The sequence below is a fragment of the Anarhichas minor genome, unplaced genomic scaffold (assembly GCF_050575085.1).
Source record: "Anarhichas minor isolate MPS153535 unplaced genomic scaffold, ASM5057508v1 ptg000010l, whole genome shotgun sequence".
NCBI classification, from domain to species: domain Eukaryota; kingdom Metazoa; phylum Chordata; class Actinopteri; order Perciformes; family Anarhichadidae; genus Anarhichas; species Anarhichas minor.
In genome coordinates this window covers 19,038,660-19,060,544 of record NW_027466456.1, presented here as the reverse complement: position 1 = coordinate 19,060,544, position 21,885 = coordinate 19,038,660, and the positions used below count along the sequence as shown (strand labels likewise).

General features: G+C 45.4%; 1 protein-coding gene across 1 annotated transcript; it reads right to left on the bottom strand.

The window, feature by feature from the left end:
* Window positions 1–748: 748 nt before the first annotated feature.
* On the bottom strand, window positions 749–20,763 carry LOC142946885 (1-phosphatidylinositol 4,5-bisphosphate phosphodiesterase gamma-1-like). Its single transcript, XM_076088505.1, has 32 exons — window positions 20,454–20,763; window positions 14,508–14,657; window positions 13,779–13,872; window positions 11,497–11,544; window positions 10,435–10,519; window positions 10,259–10,354; window positions 9,572–9,594; window positions 9,104–9,176; window positions 8,932–9,027; window positions 8,729–8,847; window positions 8,253–8,338; window positions 7,927–8,047; window positions 7,661–7,829; window positions 7,403–7,522; window positions 7,211–7,318; window positions 6,936–7,120; window positions 6,471–6,671; window positions 6,241–6,360; window positions 5,958–6,141; window positions 5,772–5,849; window positions 5,216–5,319; window positions 5,035–5,128; window positions 4,868–4,925; window positions 4,615–4,781; window positions 4,370–4,466; window positions 4,048–4,272; window positions 3,336–3,481; window positions 3,117–3,231; window positions 2,865–3,026; window positions 2,078–2,166; window positions 1,797–1,981; window positions 749–1,398 (listed from the first exon to the last, which is right to left on the bottom strand). The coding sequence occupies exons 1-32, from the start codon at window positions 20,725–20,727 to the stop codon at window positions 1,338–1,340; spliced, it is 3,933 nt and encodes a 1,310-aa protein (XP_075944620.1). The 5' UTR covers window positions 20,728–20,763; the 3' UTR covers window positions 749–1,337.
* Window positions 20,764–21,885: the final 1,122 nt, after the last annotated feature.

Genomic DNA, 21,885 nt, shown 5'->3' with positions numbered 1-21,885 from the left:
TCATCTTTCATCTAGTAAAACAAGATCTCCACTGGTTTCATAAATAACAGAAGTTATATACAATGTGACGTTAGACAGGAGAATAGATATGAAGCCGTTTATTGCAGATCCAGCACCAGTTGAGTCCCATCTGTTGATAAGAGCCAGATGTTGGGAACTGATCGTGGTTCAGGTTTTCATTCATAGCCCTTGTTTGTCTCGAGCCTCTTTAGTGTAGGTAGTTTATTTAGAGCCCTTTGAAGAGGTTGTATTCCATACAGGTCATCCGGTTTGTGCTCTCTTGGTAGAACAGGAATAACTGACCGCAGGTTGAGAGGGGCTCCCGTCACGTGGACCCCCCATCAAAAAAAGATTTGGTTTTGATTAAGACTAGAACTAGTCCAAAAATCCCTTTTTAAACCCATTTCATGAGTAGTGGTCTGAGCCAAACGAGTGGATTTGTTGGTAGTTTTCCATAAAGGGTCACTATTCCAGTTGTAGAGTTTTCTTTTACTTAGTCACAAAGCGTAATATCAAAGGCACACATGCATGTTCACTTTAATTCCATCCGTTTGTTTCCTGAGTTTTTCTCTTCAAGACCAAAACGCAGTAAGAGTGAACTTTAAACTTCAGTTCAGTTTTAAGAGGGACTGATTCAAATGACTGGATCAGGAATCTGAAACTATTTTAATAACCAACAATTCAGTACATTTATATCCTTGTAGTTATATTTTGCTTTCCCAGGTAAAGAAAGCAGTATTTAAGTCGAGCCTGATGTTAACTTTCTCATAAAACAATGATCCCAGTCACTGGGAGACGAGACTGCTATCTGTCTGGTGCTCGCTATCGCTATCAAGACATCATAGTTATACCAGCCAGGTCTCATCATCTGATCACAGGTCAACAAGACTGGTTTTGTTTGACAGCATTAATCTGTTGTTGACAGAATGTACTGAAATTGACTTTATATTGTGGTGGCAGTAGTGTCTGAAACTTAAACGATTCATAATGCCCTGATTTTTATTTCCAAAAGCTCACGGTGGCAACTTCAAATAGCTTATTTCTGATCAACCGTCCCAAACCCAAGAAAGGTTGCAGGTTGACTTTCTGAGCTGTGATACTTCATCTCTCCTGTCTGTATTGTGTCCATGAAAACATCAGAAGAAAGCCACTTCACTCTTAGTGCGATTCAGCACTAAGTCCATGATTGTTTACATGGCTTAGTTGTGTGAGGTTTTATTCTTAGTCCATGAGATGCTTCTGTTTGTCATTGTTTATAGTTATGGTCCAGTTATGAATGGGTTGAAGTCGCTGTAGAGCTCTTGTTGCAGTGTAGCGCTCTCTGGTGGATCAGAGAATTAGCTGCGCTTTGCTGCCACCTGCTGCCTCAGTTTCTCCCTTCTCTTCTTCTCCATCAGCCTGGAAAAGCAAAAAGCAAAACCATTGTGTGTAATACGATGTCATCCCAAGCCTTCATTTATGAACATGTCAGTCTGCAGATGAGAAAATTGTTCGTTGTCTAGATTCATATGATACTGTATCTTTATACTAGCTTTAAAACTGAGCCTGCGAGATCGTCAACAGGTAAAAGAAAGTTGATTTAACACAAAATGAGTACATTTAATCCAATAATCACTTATTTTTCTCTTCGTCATAAAGAGAAGCTTTGAATGTTTAAAAGGGCATTCAGCTCAGCTCTGTAGTTAATATCCTGTTTGCAGCACTAATAATAAAGAACGTACTATAATATATTAGACTGTCTACACACAAGACTTCCTACAGCCTTGTTTCTGGGTCTTTCTCCTCCCATCACTCACCTGTGGTTTCGAGCCTCCACCAGCTCACTCAGTTGGTCCTGAGCTGCTCTGAGCTCCTCCAGACTCTGCTGGTATCCCAGATCCCCGGAGCCCGACCTCTCCAGGAGGGACACCTGGTTGGTCAGCTCGCTGGTTCGATCCCGCAGACGCTGGATGGTCATGTACATGTTCTCATCGTCTTCCTCCTGCAGCCATAGTGAGGAAGAGAGAACAGCAAGACGAGGGTAAGTTATCAGTTATGGACTCTTAGAATGAACAGGTCTCTCTCACAGCAGCGGTACCTTTGCATTGACGATCTCTATGTGGATCAGCAGTGATGCCAACTCCAGCTCTTCACTGTAGCTGTTCTTAAGAGGGACGCTCCTGTAGCCTGACAACACAAATGACAGAACTAATTCAAGTTTAGTGAAATATTTGTCTGGATTAAATTAGGATTGGCAAGAACAATTTGCTAAATCCCACCTCTCGAATGCAGACTGCCCAATCACAGCATCCGACAACTATACTGTGCTCCGTAGTCTTGTCATGCAATTTCTTCAGAGGTCTGAAGGAGATGTGGAGCTCTCATTACCTCTGTTGCTAGGTAAGCTTCTGAAGTTATACTGAATGTACACATGCTGCGTTTTAATGATTCTGACAGTGAGTATAGATCTGTAGGCTTTAGCTGCTGAGTCAGTTACACATATTATAGAGCATTCTCTCTGAAATTGCATTTCGGAAAAAATTAGATATTATTCATTCAGTTAGTGACGGTGTGGGCAATCCAGTAGTTTTAAAATATGTAAATGACTAATACGTCAAAGTTTTGGAACAAGACAGGTTTAGTGAGCGATATAGCTGCTGTTTATGGTTGAACAAGAAGGCCCCCTCTGCAGGGATCCTTTTATTTTATTAATTTTAACAATCATTTAGAAGTGCTATTTCATTATGTTTTTAAAACCATGACAAAATGAACAAAACCAGACTGGAGTAGAGCCATGCTACTCAGGCCCTGTTCAGAAATGGCCGATGCTATGCTATGATTGGCCGGTCTGTGTTGGAGGGGCGGGACTAAGCCGTTACATTCACCTGTTCGTAGCAGGCGGACAGGATAGGTGGCCTGTGCCAGGAAGTTCGGATCACTGAACATGTCCTCCTCGTAGACGGTGAAGCGCAGAAAGGAGAAGGTGGGGTTGTGGATGTCAAACACAAACTGCTTCTGCACCCACACAGGATTCAGTCCGTTATCAGCTGGGGGGGTCAGGAGGAAGACGTTGAGCTCACATTACAGCGTGAATGTAAATGTGATCCACTGTGACCATGAGACAACAGCCTTCTTACCGACGACGTCTGTCTTGCATTTGCAGCTGTCGTAATCTGCTCCACAGATCTCCACCTCCACGAAGGGACAGATGATGCTGCGGCCATTTTTAGGGAGATGACGGGCTCCCAGCACCTGATCCAGAGACAGTGGAAGAATGTGAAAGGCAGGTATAAGACTGTCAAAACTAAGTGATTCTCACTACTAGTTAATACTTGTACTGCTATGATCAGTCTGACCTGTAACTGCATGGTGATTGGCTCCACATGTAAGGTGTCCTTGTCGAAGGGGTCGAAGGCATCGTCCCTCATGACATCAGGCTGAAGAACGAAGCCACTGGCCCCTCCCAGCATGAACAAGGCCTGGTTCAGCTGCATGGGTTTATCTACGCACACATTTCATATGTATTCAATACACCTCTTCTGTCTTACAGCAACATGTGACGGATGATTCTATCAGAAGACCGCAAGGCTGAACCTGATTGCCCTCCTCCCCAAAAACACCTAACCTCACTAAGACCCACTGTGATGGGGTACTATTTGTCAACATGGAAATTGGTTTTCTCTCCCAGATTTTCTACCCTGTTAACAATCAATTCTTATACAATATAGTATATTGATCTGCTGTCCCTGGTGGACACTTAATACCAGAGGTTAAATGTGATTATTATGGTTAACTTGCTAATCAGGAGATACTTATTTTTAATGTCAGTTATGTGAATAAATGAGTGCTACTTAACTAGCAATTTTCACTGCAATATTGCTCATTTCCTATTCTAATATTACTATTCATAAATGTGTATCTGAGATAAGATGATGCAGCCGGTACTTTATTTTCCTCAACATCTGCCGAGCTCTCTTTGTGAAAATAAATGTTTGTCTCTTATAAATTCTATGTGCACTTGCGTTGACCTCGTCTAAAAGTACACACAAGACATACTTGTACACTGACCTGGGGTCTGGAAATTGAGTGCGACCAGCTGGGAGCCACAGAGCCACATGGGCAGCGGGTCGTAGTTTGACGAGTCCAGCCTCTGTCCTCTGGGATAAACTCTGGAGAGCTGACGGCGATTGTACTGCAGGAAGCGCTTCCCTCTGCTGCGTGTCGCAAACTTCTCTGCCTTTGTCTCTGGGAAGGAGGACATGTCCCGGTAACACGCCCTCTCTGTCCTGATCTCTAGAAGTATCAGCAAATACAAAAAAAAAAAAAGATTACACACACAACTTATAATAAAGTGAGGCGAGAGAAGAAGAGAGAGCAGTTTGATCCTTACTGTCCTCGTTGAAGGGGACAGGTCTGCAGTAGACCACGAGCTCAGACAGCTCCACCGCTATCTTCTTCCTCCTCTCCATTTGCTTCTCCTCCTGCATCTGTCACCATGGAGATAAGCCAATATGAAAAACAATCCCTTTTTAAATAATGAGTTCCTCTTGAGAGAGCAACATTTGGCACAAAATTTCAAAGAGATCTAATAAATGAATCCCAGGATTGATTCTGCATCCGTTCGGTGCTACTGACCCGTGCGTCAGCGTTCTGTGTGGCCTCTCTGATCTTGCCCACCCAGACGGTCACATCCTCCAGACTGTCGGCTGCCACGTCCAGGGTCTGAACCGGGAGAGAGGACAGCTGCTGGGAGTGGATGGTGAACACGTAGGGACGCGCGTTCTTCCCATCCTTATGCACCACTGGACACATGGAGGGAGACAGAGCTTTGAGAGAGGGTAGTTCTTGAGAATTAGATGACAACCTCTTGTTTGTTTACGGGACTCACCGACATGACAGGTGGGTACGTCAATGAAGCCCTTCAGGAATGTTCCAAGAGGACTATTCTCTGTTGACTGAGACATCAGAATAATATTTTTAAAAAAGACATGATTGGAGAAGCGAGCTGATCATTTGACATTCTTGCAGCTCCAGCTAAGAATCCCAACTCACCACTTCATCCAGCTCTCTAGTGGGAGAACTGGGAACCTCCTCCACGTAGTTTGCAGGAAACCACAGCTGTTTCTTTCCTCCGTAGTCACCTCGCCACCTAAGGACACGCCACACGGGTTCATGACGAGCGGCTCTTAATGTAAAGGAGGCACAGGGGGTCACGTGTACAATGAGACTTACTCACCAGCTGCCCTCCTGCTTATCCACATTGATGACGAGTGCCTGTTTGGGGAAACAGAGCTCATCTTCCCTCTGAGCTCGATAGTCGTACAGAGCTTTGACCGTACACTGAAACGCAGCATGGAGGGACACATCAGTCTGTCTGCCACAGTGTAGTTTCAGATACAACCACTTGGGGGTGCACATAGAGGCTTTGAGTGTTTCTATTTCTCAAAACATCACTTTTCTCATTTCACTTCCTTTAACTTACCTGAACGCACAGCCATCTAGAGATAGTAAAATGACTAGTACAGTACTGAAGAGAAAAGTTAAGTTATGCTGTTAGATGAAAATCTTCCGTCAGTCCTTACATGAGTACATTGCAATACCGATATTTCTGTTTTTACAGTACATAGTTGGTGCAGATATTCACTATACTTTGTGTACTTTTACGACTTCCAACGATTATTTAAAAAAAGTCTACCCATATTACCTTACAGGATAATCAAATGTGCTAATTTACTAAATGATAACGTGGATATGGTAATCATTGAATAACTGTTTAAAGAGATCTCCCTTACCCGTGCTGTGGGCATCTTATTGGCCTCCACATAGAAGTGAGGGCTGCGGACCTCGTAGAGAGCCCCGTAGTCGAGCTCCTGAGAAATAAACAAGTAATGGTCACTCTTGCAGTCATAAAATGACATACAGTACATGGAAACCCTGGGTGACAGCGGTAATGTAAACCTGCTCTGTGTCGGGCTCACCGTGGTGCCCATGCGGTCCAGAGTGTCCTCGTTGATGGGGTACCGGAGCCTCATCTTGCGGTACAGAGGCTGTTTCTCGTAGTAGCTCACAAGGTCGACGAGGCTCTCGAACTCTGCCGAGCTGCCCAACATGAAGAGACGGCCTTCCTGCTGAATGCGACAGTGTTTGATCTTCCCCTCCGCCCTGTGGAGAGACGGACAAGGAAGAACAACTTGTCACAAAAACAAAGAGACAATGTGAACAGATGAGTCCCCGTTGAGTCAGCGTGCGTTGGTTTCCTACCTGAAGGAGATGGCATAGGAGCTGTTTTCGCTGCGTTTCCGCACCAAGAAAGCTCCGTCTCTGGGGACGCGCATCAGCATGTGTTCAGCCTGAACCCGGGACAGACTGGAGTGGAACCACCTGGAGAACACAACACTATCTATTCACTAACCGAGGAACCTTTTCTCCTCCACCTTCACTCACTTTAAAAAGAGAAAGTGTGACATCTCTGCAGACTTCAAATCACTCACTCTCTGCTCTCGTGTGCGTTGGGCTGAGGTACGGGGCTGCCCAGCCTCATCTCGAACTCGTTGCAGCGCAGAGGCGTGTCTCTGTAGTGGCAGATGAGGCGGTAGAGGCTGTCAAACACCAGGTTGTCCGTTAGGTAGAAGCGGGTGCAGCCGGACTCCTGCCGTGAATGGATCCTGCAGTGCTGGACACGACCGGAGCGCCTGGAGAAGGAACATGTGGGGGGGAGTTAGCGCGATGATCTCCAGTCTGTCACAAAACTCTGGAAGGCTGGAGACAAGAACTGGGGAAAACAAACTATTTGAACAAATACTGAGGCTTTTAAATCTTTTTTCCCCTTTATGATGAGCGCTGGGCTGCTGTACTGCTATGATCTCATTTCTCTAATCTCTTTCCTCCTCTGACAAAGTGCAAAGAGAGGCAGCGGAGATTACTTTCAGTGAGATGTCCCGTTGAGTATCACTGACCAGAACGAGAGGGTGTAGTCCCCGACAAACGTCTCACTCTCCCGGACCAGGAAGGTGCCGTCTTTGGCCCCGCCCTCGCAGTACTCCTGCAGGAGCTTCTCTGCCACCTGTCGACCGTCACGACCTCCGCCCAGCTTCCCGTGGAACCAGCGCTCTGCACAGTGCTGCTCGTTGTTGTTACACTCCTGACCAATTACAGGAAAGCGTAATTGAGCGTCACCTTTACCCGATTAAATACCTTCTTTTTCCTTATTTGAATCTGATCACCTCCCTACCTCTTTTCCTTCGTCGTCCTCCTCTTCATCAGCTGTCTGGTAGTGAGACGTCTCCTCTGAGTAGTAAATCTTATTACTGGTCAGGACGAAATAGTGTGGCGTCCACGTCTGTGAATCACACAAAAACACAACTCCGTAACGCCGCACAACAGGGACTGTATGCTTGATGCGTAAGAACTCGTGCACACGCACGTGGTCGATGGGGTCTTCCAGGTAAAGGATGCCGTTCTTCAGCGAGTTGCTGATGTCGTTCTCGGAGTAGCCGGCTGAAGTCACCTCTTCATACAGCGTGCCTTCTACCAGTTTCTTGTGCTGTGACACAGTGATGAAACTTGTTCAACGTGGGAGCATTTTACTGCATGCATGCACCATGTGAACATGTTTTTTTTTGCAGGTCATGGATCTTGCTCGAGGTTGATTTGCAACGTAGGTGTGTGGTAGTCTGCGTACCTTGATGAGGATCTTCCTGCGGAGCTGGTACGGCGAGGGGAGCTCCTCTGCGTTGCTATCGACCGGCTTGGTGAGCAGCAGATCTCCAAACACCTTCTTAAAGTGCGTGGCCATGTTCCTCTGCTGGACCACACTGCAGTGGTCCTCGATGGACAGGATCACAGGGTACCTGCACAAACACGACAGCGGGGCGGTGAACCCTTGCGTTTAATCTCCGGAAGACATCTGCACGTTGTTCCAATGTCACCGATGGAGAAGTAGCTTACTCTGATGTGACGAAGGCTTGTTCTTTGATGGTGTGCAGCACATCCAGGAACTTGATCTTGGAGGTTAACGTGTGGCCGTGGTAGATGATTGGCAGGTCGTCGGGTCCGTCCCAGCAGTCCACTGAGATCAGAAAACAGAACATCCGAACGGAGGCGTTTAGCTGTGTGTGCACCTGGACAAGGACCAGACCACAATACAACGCTGCCATTCCATATGTGGCCAGTATTTAAGGAAGTGTTCAATGCATTTAAATGAGCAGCTAAATACCCTAACCCTCACCACCATATCATTTTCTTGTTAGTTAGAACCAAATGCTGGTTCTTACGTTCAATGCAGCGGCAGCCCATCCTGAGGCAGCGGGCGTAGGCTTCTAGAGATGATTCACTGGAGAACTGGTCCCCTGTCAGGTAGCTGAGAGAACGACAACATGGAAACGAGTCTGAAAGAGCAGCGGGACACGTTTAAATAGAATCAAAACATATTTGGCTGTTTCTTCTTGATTGATAAAAGTGATCAGTTGGTGTTGGATTTTTCTACTTATTTTTTCAGCATTACATTCAATATAAATCTGACGTGTTTAGTTTAAAGGCGGTAAACATGGGAAACTGCTCGTCTTTGCAAAAAGAAAAGAAACCTTATACTCAATAAGCAGATTTTCCTAAACATGGAGTGTATAAATCACCATTATTCCCACGAAGCTCCCTTAAATACAATAACAAGATCTTCTTCTACAGTACGGGGCCTCCTGAGACGAAGATATAAACTTTTAGGAACATTTGAGTCTCAGATGTCGAGACCTACGTGTTGTGTGAAGAGGAGATCCAGTACTGAGACAGCGGCCGTTTCATGTCATCAGCAACGACGGGTGAAAGTCGAGGGTCACACACAGAATTCTCTTTGGAGAACAGGAACGTCAGAAACTAGAAAAATAAAGTCACGTGATCAGACTGTGAGCCAGGAAGAAGTCCCCACAGCGTATACTCCAGTTGGCTCCCTAGTTTCACCTCATCAAGTTGCAGCATGGGCTCCGGCTGCAGTCCGCCCCTCATGTACCCCGTGAGGAACTCTCTGACACGACTCAGATCCGACGCCCAGGACTCCTGAGACGAGCCGGATAAACAAGTGAGCACAGAGAAGTTTTTTTTAAAGAGAGCATTTTCTGAATCTGCTCTGTACCTTCTGGTCCATCTGTAGAAACTTCTGGAAGTCGTAGAGGGAGATCTGACAGAGCTCCGGTCTGTCAACATTCCTACAAACACAACGGTTTTCAAGATGTCACTCAGCGGGAGTGAAGGTTAAAGAAAGGTTCAACGAAAATGAGAGGAGACACATTCACATAGAAAAGTCTGTCTGGCAGACAACCTTTTCACTCTACCTATGCCAATTCTAAATTATACCAAGTTCATTTCACATTACGTTAAACGTTTCACATCCAAAGAGCAAAAAAAAAAAAACGAACATTAAAAGGTACCATTAAAATGGCAAAAACACATGGAAATGTTTCACTTTTGTGAAAGCCAAAAGCTCCCTTAAGACACTGATGAATTAAGTGTGTGGACGGGTAGAAGGACAATAGTGGGGGGGATGTGAAGACAAGGGAGTGGGCACCGAGGAAGAGGAGGTGGTGGAGGTGAAGGGACTCACCGCAGTGGGAAGGAGAGCTCCAGCTGCTCAATAATCTGGGAACAAAAGGGAGGAACCATGTGACGGACAGGTGAGGGGGAGCCAGGTGAAGCACAAACAGGAAGTGAGCGTGGAGGGGTGGAGTGCAGAAGTACTCAAATACAGTACTGAGGTTGTGACTTTGATGTACAAAAACTTTACTTCTCCATCGTGGGAGAAGTCTATCTGATGGTGGATGTTACTGGCTGTGTGTTTCACATTCAGACTGTAAAATGAACATGAAACAAGATCCTCAAATATTGCTGTCGTCATCCTGTATCTCCAAAATAAAGAGCAGCAAGTTGTTGTAGCTCAATGCCACAACGTAAGAGTTTTAGAGAATGTTTAGAAGAGCATGCACTCTTACAGCTGAGCGGAAAAACCCTGTGTCTCCAATTTTGTGATTGTTTTTCATCATTACTTTTTTTAAAAAGGACCAGCTTGGTGGTTTTGCATGTTTTATCATTTTTGCAACAAATCACGTGTACTTTAAAGCCACAGCTAACCATTTTGAAACGAGCATAAAGTGTACATGATTCGTAATTATGGAACTAAACCTCGCAATAACACGAGTATATGGTCCTACTCTCCCATTGTGATACAACTACTTTTAGTAAAGGATTTGAGTACTTCCTCCACGACTGTGGAAGTGCGTACGCGTCCAAACACGAAACCGAGACTCACGGTCTTCTGAGCGTCAAACATTAGCGTTCTGTAGAGCTGTGAGAAGTTGGGGTAGGACAAGTCGCTCCTGGCCTCCACCTCCTTTGTGAACAGGGAGGAGAGTTAGTGTGACACACAAGTCGGAGACATTCGAATGAACCAGACTGATATTGTGCTCTGACCTGCAGCTTGTCTTTGAGAAAGCGCATGTTGGGGACTCTGTAGTTGACCTGAGGCAGCAGAGCTTTCACTTCCTTCACTGTGATGCTGAAAAGAGAGGGACGCTACGTTAGAAACATCAAAGAACCAGGAGATGGCGCTGTAAGGTTTAAGGCGATAAGGTCGAGGATTCTACATTTTGAATATTAAAACTTCCATTTTCTTCTGAGCACATTCTTGTCCGTGTTGGCTCAAGAGATTAGCCGTTTCCACGATGAAGAGTGAACCTTGAAGCTTGACTTTTAAGCCAACAGAGAGTCCTTGACATCTGCAGATATGATGTAAATCTATGCAACAGCTAATTAAAGGACCTAGTTTGTACCAATTAAAGAGCATATGTACAAATACGCTGTTGCAGTGTCTTCTGTGGAGTTGCTGATGTCTTTACCTCAACAATCCCATTTCTCTTGGACAAACAGCACATGGATAATCACTTTCACTGATGAACAAAACACATGCGACCATCAGTCATAGAATGAGGAAGAAAGCAAGAGGCAGGTAGAAGAAGACTCCAGGTCAGTGCGCTGAGAGGCTCTTTTGGGTTCAACGACCTCAACCACTGCCGGGTCTGATTCCTCTCTCCGCCCGCTTCCCTCTGTCTAGCTACTGTTACTATTTTCACAGGAGACAGGAAGTTGCCCTCTCCCAGCCCATCGCATCACTTCCTGCTCCTTATCAGGCAGTGGCAGGCTGTTTGTCCTGGAGCAGCTTCCACCCAAACAGAAGCCGGGATTTATTAATGCGAGCGGGAGAGAAACAGACAGAGAAAGTGTGTGTGTGTGTGTGTGTGTGTGTGTGTGTGTGTGTGTGTGTGTGTGTGAGACATGCGGAGCTTCTGGGTGTGGATGTGCGTGGAGGTTAAGGTCATTGCAGACCCCTGACAGATGTGCGACACGCTCGTTGATGACATCTGGATCTGGTTTCACCTCCACGCGCCACCTGCTGTGACAGACCCATAAGCATCCATCACAGGCTGCTGTGGGAGCTCTGATTGGGTGTTGACGTGTTTGTGGCGAGTCACCCACCTGCCCTCGTGGTTCCTGTCCATGGCCTCGAACTGCTTCCTCAGCCACCTATGGAGGGAGGGATGGAGAGAGAAAACACCACACTGAAAGAGCGACTATTACGAGAATCCTGCTGGAAGTAAAAATAGAAGTCACACACGTTCGCTAAAGAAAATGAGAGTGATCGCTAACAGATTAAATGTTGCACTGCGTTGCTGGAGACTGAAATTTAGATACATTTTGCAAATAAATCAGAATACATATTCTCATTGTGATTGTATTATATTTGATCAAATTTGTAATTACTAAAAAGTGCTAGCAATATGTAACAATATGTCATTGAGCTCAGACGAAGCCTTATTTCTAGCCAGCAAACGCTGAATTTACAGACTGAAATGAAGACTGTCGCAAGATCATTTAATCGGGAATAGCTAGCTCAATAAGCCAACGTTGGCTCCATGAACTGTGAACACTCCGGCAGACGTAACAGGTCCGAGGCAAAGAGTCAGCATCCTCACCAGCTATAGAAGACATGGAAATTAAGAAGCAGCATTGTTCTTGTACTGCTGTGTAAAGCTATTTAGTCCCAGTATAGCTAGCATGATAACACTGTATGAACGCTTAGCTTACATACATAATGTACATGTTTGTATATTTTCAAATCGTTTGTTTTCCCATTTAATGTTGTATGATTTGGCGACGTCGAGCTGTGAGGTTGCAGATTGCATCCTGTATACTAGAAGGTGACGTAGTCAACGTAGTGCCACCCATTGGTTTGTGATTTACAGTTTTGAAGCCTCGAGTTCGGCGTTTTGGCCATCGCTATCTTGGTTTTTTGCAACCAGAAGTAGCACGAGAGGGTGGAGACAAGTACAACAGAACGATGACCAAGACATTTTCAGGGGACCAAAATGTTACAATTAACTTTCAAAAATACTTTTTTTCAGGAGAATACTAAACCATGTGCTTATTTAATATAGACTATTATTGAATTACCAGAAAACACGCTATATCGTGAGGTATATCGTTACCGGAATAAGAAATTACCTATGTATGGATAGAAGATTTGGGCCACAGCCCTGCTTTATGGTCTAAACGGGACAATAATTTACAAAGTGAGCATCATGCTGTATAACACTGGAAACTAGCGATGGAGATCATAAACTCACAATGTTTACGGAGGTAATAAAGTACGGGCATTGTCTCACAGACAATACAATACAATCTGACTCATGTTTGCAAATCAGAGGAGTGACCCGCTGATGGCCAGTAGAAAAAAATGCAAGTTTAAGGCTCTTCCGCGTCGCCTTCACTTTTCAGACCCGGAGGTTACTGCGTGATCTAGAGCCAGTGTTTGGTTGAAGATGACCCGCCCTGTATGAAGAGATAACCTCCGTATTTTAAGGCAACTGAAATGCAATCCTTATTTTCAGGTGATTATACACTAAAGAAAACATACTTAGATATATATCATATTCCAGTTCTGCCAATAGATCCGTGTCATTGCTACACACTGGCCCTTTAAAAGAGTGAAGTCTTCGAGGATGAGGACAAATAGATATTTCCGTACACAAGAACTGAGGAGAATTCAAATTCAAATAGAGCAACAAGTTGATGTTATATAGAGTCTGTATTTGTCAAACCCAGTGAAAGCTGTTGAATCTACAGTTAAAGTCTCATAAACAGACGAAATTAGCCATTTCATTTCCTCTGACCATCTCCAAACATATACCGCTCACATTATGTCGACAGACACCTTCTGTTCTCCTGCTCGCACCACAGAAGCCATAACTGCCCCCGCACATTCATCTAGAGTAAATATTTTCATCCCAAAACAAATATTTGTCCTCTCCTCCGACCGGTACCTCCCTTTCCCGTCCATGCCGCTACTTCTTTTGATGCAACCAGCTATCACTTAATCACACACACACACAGGGAGGGGTGCTTCATAAACACACAGATTAATAGTTCAGTGATGCAGGTTTATGACTTGCTGATCCATTTCACTCAAAGACATTCACTTTCCAATCATAGAAGACGACAATAACCAGCAAATATTCATGTTTGAGTAGCTGCAACTAGGCATTTGTTTTGCTAAAAGAACTTACTTTGATGAAAGTTGTTGTCAATTAATTTTCCATTGATCAACTAATGAAATAAGTTGACTAATTGTTTCAGTACTGGGAGCCCTCTACAAACTTTCAAGCCTACCTGAGGTCAGTTTTTACCATCAACAGACGACATATTCAATGGAGTATTCCTTTAAGTCACGACTACAAGCAGCTGAACACATGCACACACACCTGTCTGTCTGCTGTGGTGCGGGAGCTCTCTGAGTGTCCGTCATCAGCCAGTTGAGACCAGTGATCCACATGTTGACCTCCTCTTCACTGAAGGCTGTAAAGACAAAAGAAACAGAAAAGTGTAAAGAATATCTGGCTTTGGTGACTTCCCTAAAGGTTTAGCAGCTACATTTTTATGTAAAAGCTTATTTAAATGTGAATTCAATTTTGTAGGTGTGTTCATTACTTTTTATGAATCATAATCAACTCACCAAACACGGACACATCACCAAAACAAAGTCAACGGGTTATACAGATTATCTGAACCACTTTATTTGGATGTAAAACCAAAAGAACGTGCACCTGAATAATGGTAATAATCTCTCATTCCACACACACACACACACACACACACACACACACACACACACACACACACACACACACACACACACACACACACACACACACACACACACACAAGGTTGTAATTGATCATACTACTGCTCGTTTTTATTGACCCATATCAGGGATGTCACTGTGTTCCAACATCTCACAAATAAGCTTGACTACAATATTACTACTGAGAAAAATGATGGCCATAACAACAAACATGACACCCAATGGGTAATATTTGTCCTTTAATAAACACACTCTTAAAAAGCACGATCTTTGAAGTGACAGTGAATCAAGCAAAGGTACATTGGGAATCACTTGTGCACACACATACAGTTCTTTAAGCCCACTGACCGGCCACGCTGAGCGTCCTGAGGCGAAACTCCAGGCCGTAGAGCACGATGAAGCAGTGGGCGGTGTCAAGCTTACGGGCCTCCTCCGGGTAGCGCTCAAAGTCACGGGAGCCCTTCCCCAACCGCAGCTCCCGGATCTCTCGTATGTCCACTGGAGGAGGGAGGAAGGAAGGAAGGATAGAGTTGCATGAACACAAATATGCACACAACCATGAATCACAGTTTGGCACGTTGTTCGTTTCCCTGCCAAACACACAGAGATCTGCTGCCGTGTGTGTGTGTGTGTGTGTGTGTGTGTGTGTGTGAGCCCACAGAGCCAAAAAACAGACACACAAACATTTCAGCTGTCGGTGGCAGGATGCTCCCTAAGCCTGAAGAGGTTTTCAGCAGCAGCCACACATACAGCCACTTTTCATAGCTTAGCTTTCACGTGTATTAGGAAAAAGAATCCCTAAACTTCCCTTAAAACCCTGACGGAGTCGCTCACTTTCAGTGGTTTGACCCCTAAAGGACCAAAGCAAAGCCCGGAAAATGTTGCTGAAGCTCCTCAGTCAGCTCTTACATTAATGATTAAGGTTGTTAGTGACTAAGTTGTTCTATTTTTACTAAATAAAACATAGGATTATTGAGGCTGCTTTTCCCAAGCCCCAAAGTGTGCTACCATTACAATCACGTCAACGTGGTAGTCATCTGTTTTTATGAGAAATAAATACAAAGTCCTCTTTAAAATATCGAAACACAAAATGTCCCACAGTTTTAAAAAGGTACGTCCAGAATCCTCAAAGACTCTTCTGTCCATCTGGATGCTAAATGAGTAACTTTTGGACACGTAGTCGTCACCGACAGCTGTAGAGCCGCTCAACGGTCACCAAAATAAAATGGCAGGCCGTAAAAGTGCACTATACAGTAAACAGGCAAACAGCCTAAGTATAGGTCAAAGATAGCCAGGTATTTACTGTACAGAAAGGTAGTATTACATTAAGGTATCTAGACCACTATTGTGGAGTATTTGTACAGATTATGGGATAATTAAGGCAGGTTTTAAGTAAGGGAAATTGTTGAATTGATAAGGTTTGGCATTCGTTTAACGGACGTGTCTCCAGCTCTAGTTTTGCCTCATCATTTTGGCAACACCACATTTTCTTCTCACTGTAAAAACTCAGCATGTAAAGGGTTAAAAGCTGCACTTGTGGCAGGTTCTATCTAATCATTTCTACATTTAACGAGTAATGCATACATAACTGAAAGGTTACAGAGCTTCAGCTGCACCAGAAGGGTTAACAGAGTGGACGAGTCGGACTCTACTTTGACACTTGCAGCAGTGGACACACCCACAACGAAAAGCCCGGCTTATTGACATAGCAGATGTCTTGTGCAAACACACACAAACATACACTCATAGATGCTCTGGCATTCACACACCAAACACAGGCCTACTAGAGCACACACACACACACACACACAGCTGAACTGAATGTGACTGTGAAGCCTCAGCGCTGTTTTATTCCAGCCAAAACAAAACAGGAATATTAACGAGGACAGAGACGTCTCATATCTAAGTGTTCTGCCCAACAGGTGGACGACGGGGGACACAGAGGACAGAACAATCAAAGCCTGTTGCTGCTCTTTATCGGGCCAAAGTCAGCCGTCCTCAGCAGGTTGTGTGTGATCCTCAATCAAAGAGCCAAGAGGAGAAATCTGGATCCTATCTGAGCCTCCTCCAGATGACAGCGAGTATGTTTGGCATCAGATTAAAAAAGAAATCCATTATCTTCCGGTGGAAATGTGTCCATGATTTAGTGTGTGTGTGTGTGTGTGTGGGGGGGGGGGACGGACACGTAACTGAATCTGACAGAGTTCTTACCCACAGATGACCTGCTCTGTTTTAAGCTTTTGAAGGAAGATTGAAAATAGTTCCCAACAAATGCACTAATTCGTCCTGTTTAATAATGTCTGATGAGAACTAACCCACCGTTTTAGGAAATAGCTGAGCCAGCCGTTATTAAAGATGTACCTCTTCATTAGCAGCCAATGGGCTTGGGGCTGAGACTCACAGACAGGAAGTCGTTTTTTCAAAGGATTTGTTAACAAAGAGAGAAACATATTAAAGAACACCAGCCTTATTCTTTGATTGGAAAAAAAACAAAACCCTCCAACAGACCGTTTGGCCACTAAACTTCTATGGGGGGGGGGAAAGCTGCAGAGCATCTGGACTTGAACCCATCAAACTTATTAACATTCACAACCGCAGATGTCGTATTATGGAATATTCCAAACAGTCATCTACTAAAATCAACATCAAATGCTTACTCCGGATCTTGTTTACTTACATTTTCAACGGATATTTCCTGTTAAGAAGAATTCTCAGCAGTTTATCTCGCTGGATGAGAGCGGATGACTCCCTCCTGAAGTGAACTCAAGCTGCTGTTTTCAAGGGCAAGAAAAAACCTTGACGCTTGTCCATTGTGGTAGTTTTACACTGTGGTTCTTTCATGGCTGCTTTAGGTTAAACACAGACATTGGATCAATTTAATTAAAAAGAAAAACGGATTTTTGGATAACATGTTTAAAGAAAACGTTTCAGTGTTGGTACTGAAACTCAGGTATGTAAAGACGTCGGTAAGTTATGTTAGCACAAAGTTCTTCACAGTCAAAGTCGACTCAATTTCCTCCCAAACTGATACCCCAAAACCTGTGTTTGTTTTTACTCTGGCCTTTCCCTTTATTACTTCCTGCTATGCCATCTGGACGTTGGACATGCTCCCTGCCTGTCTCACTCCACAACACACACACACACGAGGCATGATTCCTCCCACTGTGGCCTTTAACCCTGGTCCAGGCTGTAAGCATGGTTGTGATAAAGACACACACACAGTCTGATGTAAACGTAGCAGGAGGAAGAGGTGAGGGATTTCACACAGTGGGCCAACTGGAGACACATCAGAGGAAAAGATACCGTCAGCAGTCTCACACAAAGAACAAAACGCAAAGATCGTCGCCAGAGAAGCTCGTAAACTAACCGTCTTCTCAGTGCTCACTGCTTGGACTGAATGAAAGTTCCCTGAATGCACCACGTGTTGTGCGCACTGCTGACCTGAAACCACCAGCCGTGGATAATTGCAGTGCATTTCCAGTGAAACAAACTGTTCTCGGTACAGCTGCTAACATCACTCCGGACCAGATGGCAGAAGTCTACTTGGGGAGATTAGAAATCGCAGGGAAGCAAAACTATGGGAGACCAGAATGAAAAATAAGCCCAAGGGTTAGGGTTATAAAATGGACAAAGTAACGGATAGTCATTTTAGTTAGTCTTAGCAAACACACTGATGCAGTCCTAATCACACTTTAAATGACTCCCTATTTGGTGCAAACCACCGAAGCAGCGCCTCATCTGTGGTCCACGTCTTCGCTTCCTGCAGAAGCTGGAACCTTTTGTTTGTCCTGCAGCCAGCCAGTCCTTCAGGCTGAGACGGGAAGCGAGACACTCCCTGATAACCCCACAATTCCTGCGCCTCAGGATTTAATACCTCCACTGTTTGCCAAGGCGCTCATCTCAAAAAGACAAACAGCAAAGCTGAGGGAGGAACTTCATTTGAAAGCAAAACAGTAGAAGAAAAAAAACAAAAGAAACGAGGGCAACAAAAACAAAAGGAAGGAAAATCAGGAGAGGAGGGGGAGGAGACAGAGTGAAGGGGTCACTTAGATAAATATGAGTTAGAACAATATAATCAAAGGAATGACCTGAGACTTCAGAATGAAAGTGAAAGAAAATAGACTCGTTGACACGGGCGGTCACAGAAGATCTAGAAAATGAGAAGGGTGTTTAGTTGGGTGTGAGTGGAGGGAGGAAACTGGGAAAGGACAGCTGGAGGAGGGACATGGAGGAGGGGTAGGAGGGGAGAAAAAGTGGGTAGCTGGGAGATAAAGTGAAGGACAGACCCGCTGAGTTCCTGGAATGTACCGCTGGGTTTGTCCAGAGGGAGGTCGTCCGTAAAGGGCCGTCTGTGTTTGTGTGAGAGCACGGTTTTCATCTCCTTGGTGTGGAAGAGTTGAGGTGTTGAAGCTCAAACTCGTAGTGGTTGTCCCTTGGATTAGCGAAGGCTTTATGATTATGGATACACGATTGACTCCCCAAACAGAAACAACACCTACATCCGTTCAGCTGCCACGAGCCTCTGAGCCTTCGTTTAAATATTCTGATGGCTTGACTGATATTATTGCAGATATTTTCTGATTACTAGCATCCGATTTTAAATACATTTATTGAATTGTGCGCGATGAATGGCTTGCCGTTAGATACAGGCTACGTCAGTATAACAGCGTATAGTCAGCGTAAAAACGTCAACACATCTGTTTTTAGCGCCATCTGGAAACTTCTTTGTCTTTCAACTCTTTGCAACTTGCAGCGTTTTCTCCAATTGTTTGCTTTTCCAGTGTTTCATTACGATGCACACATGTTGTCCAATTGGTGGTGATGTTTTCTTAAGTTATGACAAAAAGAAACGGATGATGGAAACACAACCCTGACAGCAGTAAAGCTATTCCTATCTCATAGGGGAGGAGTCCTTTTCTTCTTTTTTTTTTTTACAGGGTGCTACCATAAAGTCTGAGTTAGAATAACACATGGCAGACAGAAGGAAACTCTATCATGCCAGTTGTGAATGCCGTAAGTTTTCTCGGTGCTAACAGACACTGTAACAAATCCTCCCCCAGGCCACAGAAATCCAGGGCGCAGACAAAAGCCTCCACACGCCACACAGGCAGAACGGTGCTCCAGCAGCAGCCTGCCACTTTAAGTGAACCACCGACACTACGCTTCACTCCAGCGGGCAGTTACGGCCACCTCGGCCCACCACCAGTCAGTCAGTCAGTCAGTCAGTGTATCAGGCACTGGGCTGTGCCAGGACTTAGGGTCCATGTATACTATTCTGTTACCGGCCGGCTGACATGGAGGAAGCAGAGGTCACAGGGCCATGAAAGCCCATGACATCACTTGAGTTGCAAGTTGGGGTCAGGATAGGGAAGGGGGGGGGGGGCTACGACCGCAACAGGTCACATGCAGTGATACTCACTCTTGCATCTTTACAGCAGGCGCACACAGAAAAGATCTAAACAAACTCTCTTCTTAAAGGGTCACTTCCCCCAAACTACAAAAAACATGTTTTCCCCGAGGGAGTCAGCATCGAGCTGATATCAGTGTCGCATCGCTGCATTACTATCGTCTACCAGCCCAAGTGGTGTGCAGACACGGAGTGTGTTTTGGTTTCAGGCACCGAGGTAACCTAGGTAACCGTTATCTGTCAGTCGCTTTTTCAAGTGCTACTTGTTGATACTTGACAGTTTTCAGTCCAACAGATACATTTGGGCCGATACTAAAAGAGTTCTAGTGAAAAAATGAGAACATGTGTTTCTCTGTAATTAAGGTAAACTGACACCTTAATACGGTGGTTCTCGACCTGGGGTCACCAGATGCTTCCGTTATATTAAAGAATAAGTTCTCTTTAATATTTTATTTTTTTTCTATGTAAAACCCAAAAATACTTTTAACTCTTCAGTGCTCTGAACATCCAATAAAAAACAATCTGTGACAGAACATTTCTCTTTAGTTCCACCAACCTGTGATGAAGAAGAGGTAACCAGCAGACAGCCCTATATTTTAAAGGGTCACAAGCCAAAAGGTTGTGAACCGCCACTTTAAAAAGCTGCACACGCAGAGGAAGAAACTGTCCCCGGTGTTCCATGTCTGCATTTGTCAGCATGTTCTCTGACACTTCAGCATCTTCTGATACAAAATCTGTGACTGGCTCACAATATAAAGATGTGAAGAAGAAAGAAGTGCATACGATGCATGAGACTGAGACGCATCAAGGATGTCATGTACTGTAGTTATAGTTAACACCTTCTCTTTCGTGCATGAATTAATTCATTCAATCCCATCAATACTCACCCTCTCCTTCTATTTTCTCAGGGTTTCGGCTCCACACTATCTGCCGCATGTCTTGCTTTATCTGGAAGGTTCTCCTCTCGGGCCTCTGGGACTTCTTCTGGTAGAAGACGGTCATCACTGTCCCCATCTCGAGGCTGTGGAGGATGCGGGGACCGGTCTCGGTCCAGTCCAGCATCCTGGAGGCCGTGACCGGACAGGCAGACCCCGCGGCCCCACCGGCGGCGGCCTCTTCGGCACAGCCGTTGTGGCAGCCGCTGAACCTGGCTGCACACATCTTCACTGCATAGCGACGCGCACACCTCGCAGGATTACTGATCTGTGGCGGTTTATAGGTGAGGATGCTTTAATCACTGAACGCACCAGTCATCTAACATGTCCAAACCACTGATGCCAGGAGGGAATCTCGTTATGAATCCAAATCCCAGCAGGCAGAAGTTATAAGTACGTGTGTGATTAAACGATTGACATTAAAACAAAAGCTAACAAATATCACTCAAGAGCGGAAACAGTCCTCTGGTTCTCTGGAGGGGGAGTGTATCCCTGTGTTATCCTTTCCAGATGCTTCTGGCAGCACACCAGTGAAATCCTCTCGGAGCGAGATCTCATCACCGCTGGACTCGGGTTTCCAGACTGTCCTCCTGCCGCTCCTTCAATCCAACGACCGGAAAAAGTCACCCACAGTCCGGCTTTGAATCCACGCCGCGTCGCTCGCCTCCCTTTAGCAACTTTGAGACGTGTCTGTCCCGCTCCTGGCCGTTTGGAGAGTGAAGTCCGTGCGAGCGACAAAGACGCCGAGTTATGCAAGGGCGAGTCGGACAAAATACCCGGTGGTGAGCGCTGCTGGGCGGCTGGAGAAAGAGGACGGGCAACTGAGGGCGCTCTGCGGCGGCTTCACGGAGACAGAGAGGCGCGCGGATGGGAGACCACGGAGCGGCTGCGCTCCCATCCGCCGAACCATTCTCCTCTCCCCCCCCCCTCACACACTCCTCCTTCCTGGGCACGTTAAACCGCCGACAGGATGCATTACCATACACAGGAGTAACCGTGCGGAGGCGTGCGGGGTTGTGGTGGCAGGCAGCAGGCTATGAAGTTAATTGCCCCGGGTTCTCCTCGCTGCTCCTCGACCAGGACCTCTCTGTCTGCGCGTCCGCGCTGCTCCAGCGCCAGAGGTTTTGAGAGGAAATTAGGGCTAGCCGACCGGAAAAGCTTGATCAGATTTTTTTTCCCTCTTGTGCTGTAGTATATATATATATATATATATGAGGGAGGATGCGGGGAGGGGAGGGAGAGTCTCAGCGGAGAACCAACGGCGGAGAGGAGGAAGGGAGCAGAGCGACCTCCGCGGGTCTCCAGGAGACCTGCAGCCACGGTGGAAAGGAAACACACGTTTAACGCGGATGAACCCACAGAGGGAACAGGACGGGGGATGAGT